Here is a 4,212-nt window from a genome sequence, read left to right as displayed (position 1 = left end):
GAGCCCCTGGCAGGGCCTAAAGGGGCTCCAGGAGAGCTGGAGAGGGACTAGGGACAAGGCATGGAGGGACAGAAGAAAGGCAAATTCCCCCATGGAATTATCAGCAGATTTCCTGAAGCACAAATGCCCACAGAGAGGTGACAGAGTTAAATATGTGACACAGAGTGGTCCCTATGTTAATATGGACAAGACAAATAAGCTGTGCCTCTACAGTGCAATTCTTTGCATGATTAGTTGAGATCAATCACTATATTGAGTATCCAGATCTAACTCAAGATTATCCTACACCAAAATCTGTAGGAAGAGAGAAAACCCCTGCTTTTGTAACATTGAATAAAAGATTTTAAAGTTACCAAACGAAGCATCCAGGAAGTACCACAGCACCCAGTCTTTTTATTACAACATTTATTTTAGTATAGAAGGCACTTACAATACAGAAAGAGAAACAGAGAAAAAAAAAAACATATGATAGGCACCAAAAGTGAAATTAGAATTAAAATGACAAAGAAACGGTTTACCAGACCAAAGGAGCACCCTTCCCCTGTTAACAATACAGCACATGGAAATGAAGCTATTGATGACTAACATTTTTAACAATTAGGGGTTTTTATTTTTTAATAGAAAAGATAAAGGCTGTTCTACTGTGAACTGAATTAAAAAAGAGCCCCTCCACACACCTGCAGGAGGGTCTGGGAGGTGTGGTGGTCACCGGCAGGGCTCTTTCAGGTCCGGCACTGCAGGAGGTCCTGGTACATCTCAATGAGACGAGCAGCCTCTCTCTGCCCAGAGAGCACAGCACCGTGGGTCGTGGAATAATACTTCCTGTGAGTGGCCTCCCCCGAAAACATCACCTGCATCGGCTGCAGAGGACGGGAAAAGTGGCACAGCTCAGCAGAACTCACTGGAAAGCAGATGTGAGGCTAAAAGGAGACAAACCTCCCTGTGCCCTCCCACGTGGAATTGTGGTTTGGGTTGGGAAGGACATTAAAGCTCATCTCGTTCCTCACCCCCTGCCATGGGCAGGGACACCTTCCATTAGACCAGGTTGCTCCAACCTGGGATGGGGCATCCCCATGGGTTGACATCTGTTTTGGAATGTTGGCACTCCAAATTCCAACATGGTGTTCCACAAGGACAGGTCCCAGCTCTGGGAACCTTAATCAAACCTGCACCTTTTCTGTACCATCTCCTCCCTTTGCTCCCCTAAATTATACCTCAGCCTTTTAGGCATTAAGGTAATTTTTCTTCTGGGCAGCAACTTCAGAAGGAAAAAACAGTCATGTCTCAAAACCCAGAGGGTGAGAGACAGTGTTGTATCTCTTACACCAACACTTGCAACAATTCCAACTCAGCTCCTAGGCAGGAGTTTCAGGTACCTCTCTTCCCTGGGAACTACACAGAAGGATTCCTAAAGCTCCTGCTGCTTTTTTTTAAGTAGATTTCTGCGCTGAATAAAATTATATCTGCTCTGGTGGAGGAAACAGACTGAGCAACTGCTTGGAAGGCTGCATTTCCATCAGCCTTTGTCTTTGGATTTGGACACGTAACCCTGAATGATGGGGTGAGTTTGGCTAAATGTGTTCCTGCTCGTCAGCTGAGCTGTGGTAACCATCTCCATGTGTGCTCCTTGCTATATTCAGAAAGCAAAGGCACTGTCTGAGGATAAAATCCATCCTCCCCTGCCAAGGACTGGGCCTCCCTCAGCCTGCACTGCCAACACAAGAGAGATTTCCTAATATGCACCTCTGACACATTCAGACCTAAGACACCAGCAGGGGCATGTGTTTAAGAACAAGCTTTAAAACAGGTTAACACGTGCTTTTTTAAGGAATTCTGAACCGGACAATAAGGCTAATGGCCATAAAACGCAGAGATCACAATTCCAAAAGCCACATGGATGAGCAGCTCTTGATAAACTCAGGGAGAGAAGGCGGGAATGCCGGCATTCCAAACGTTAAAGGGGTAAAATCCCACAGACGCCATTCATTCAAGGGGGTATGTACAGCTTAAAAAACAGGAACACACACTACCGGAAAGCCCAGCCAGAGACTGTGTTTTTCAACCTCCCTCCCAGAAAACTCACTACCCAGTAAAAACCACATCAGTTTTGCTGCCACGGCCCCAGTTTGGGCCACACTTACAGGAGTTTTGGAGCTCTCGGCGTAAGGCAGTGGTTTAGCGAGTTTCTCCACGTCGGCCCCACTAGACCCAACCTGGGTGTAGGAGTAGGATCCACGGAAGTGGGGGTTGCTGCCCCAGGAGGACCGCAGGATCCGGCGAGGTTTCGGAATGTTTGGATTCCCTGGGGGGGAAAGCGGAAGAGAGAAAGTGAGGCTGTGTCCAAGGGTGCAAGGTGTGGTCTGATAAATTCGGTCTGATTTATTGGACATCCATCCTAACAGAGCCTGCAGGTTACAGGGAAGAGCCCCCAAACCAGATCTCTCTTCTCTTACTGAGTTCTAACTATCTGTATAACAAAAACATCATCCCTTTTAATCTCAGCTCTTCCGTTTTCCAGGGAGGTGGTGGAGTCCCCATCCCTGAAGGTGTTCAAGAATTGACTGGACATGACACTCAGTGCTGTAGTTTGGCTGACAAGGTGATGGTTGGTCAAAGGTTGGACTCGATGACTGTGGAGGTCTTTTCAAACCTAAATGATTCTGTGGTTCATTTTGGGAAAGATCATTAAAATGTCTACATTCCTGAAAGATTGGGGAGTTTCAGTGAACCCTGGACATGGTCTAGCTGAAAATACAGAGCATCTCCTGCTCTCATTTGTGGTGGGCAGACTGCTTGTGATGAAGCACGTGATTGATCTCACCAAATTTTAGGTATTTAACTGGGTGCCTAGTCTGAATTGGGTTTTTAAGTGGTCTTGAGAGAGAGATGTACCTCCAAAGAGAAGTGGGTAAGGATGCTAGAAGGCAAATCTTCATTATGTGGGGGCACAGAAAAACCTGTCAGAAAGTTCTCAAAACCTGCATTACTCATTCCAACTGCAAGCCAGTTGCCCCACCCCCCAAATAAACTTAAATTCCAACCGACTCATTTTGCAGAACACACACAGCATGGAAAGAAGACTTTTGAGGCTGGAAGTAGGATGATTTCTAGATTGCTGTAGGATTTTCAGGACCTCTAGATGAGGGGCACTGGAGCGCACCAGTGATCATCAGCCACTGTTCCCATCCCAAAGAGCACAGGAGCACACGGGATCCAGGACTGCAGCCAAGGCAGCCGAGCACCAGCTGGTGGCAGAAGAGCCCCAGGTACAAATAGAGAGAGCCAGGTATAAATAGGGAGACCCCCTTGCTAGGCTGGTTTGGGGCCATCTCAGTGTCACCCATTCTGTTGGAGTCCCATGATCATATCTGGCTTGGCAGGAAAGGAATGGGGAGATGGGACATGAAGAATTCCAATGAAGAGAAATTCTCCCTGCGGGAGCCAAGATCCACCCTTGAGGCAACTTTGAGGCAGTGGTGGAGTCCCCATCTCTGGAGGGATTTAAAAGCCATGTGGAGGTGGCACCTGGGGACATGGGTTAGTGCTGCCCTTGGCAGTTCTGGGGGAACAGCTGGACTTCATGGTCTTAAAGGGCTTTTCCAACATAAACCATTCTGTGATTGTAAGAGACTGTCACAGGAAGGAAGGGTTTGGAGACATGTCTGCATCTCACACAGATCCTGTGTCTGCTTCAGACTCTGACTCTTTGACAACTCAACAGGTTCAGCCTGCTCTGAGACAACCCAAATTCCCCCACTTTCTTCATCACAGCTTAAAGAGGGAGACATCCAACTGTAAAGACTAGTTAGGCCCTACGTTATTTAGTTCTACTAAACTGTTATTTAGCTGTGCCTTCAATTCCTTGAAATCAGGAGCAGGTTACTTCCCTGGTTCAGCTGCTGCTTTCAGGAATATTGTGTGTCAACCAGAGTTATGGAGCACAGGGCTGGAACAGAGCAGAAGCCCTTGGATGGCCTGCCCAGAGTACACTGTGAACACTTTCTAACCACCAGCCCCCAGATCAAAATATGTCCCAGACTAGCAAATAAATACAGGCCACAAACAAAACACATCCTACAAACCAATGTTGTTTCAGGAGCAACAGCTTCGCATAACAAAGCCTCTAAAATATGCTCCTCCAAGACTCTTCAAAGCAGGAATGCCTGGAAGTGGAAAGCCCAAGGGAGTCTGAGAACAGGGAGCTCTCAGATG

At 47.2% G+C, this 4,212-nt stretch overlaps 1 protein-coding gene across 1 annotated transcript in view; it reads right to left on the bottom strand.

Moving 5' to 3' along the window:
* Positions 1-373: 373 nt before the first annotated feature.
* Positions 374-4,212, bottom strand: part of SMOX (spermine oxidase) — a 12,510-nt gene continuing 8,671 nt past the window's right edge. Inside the window, exons 3-4 of the mRNA XM_017829000.1 lie at positions 2,142-2,302; positions 374-860 (exon numbers count right to left, since the gene is read on the bottom strand). Coding sequence (XP_017684489.1) covers positions 723-860; positions 2,142-2,302 — 299 coding nt within the window. The 3' untranslated portion in view covers positions 374-722. The remainder of the gene's footprint in view (positions 861-2,141; positions 2,303-4,212) is intronic.

Source organism: Lepidothrix coronata, unplaced genomic scaffold, assembly GCF_001604755.1.
Source record: "Lepidothrix coronata isolate B3197 unplaced genomic scaffold, Lepidothrix_coronata-1.0 Scaffold156, whole genome shotgun sequence".
Taxonomy (NCBI): Eukaryota; Metazoa; Chordata; class Aves; order Passeriformes; family Pipridae; genus Lepidothrix; species Lepidothrix coronata.
This window is presented reverse-complemented; position numbering and strand designations above follow the sequence as displayed.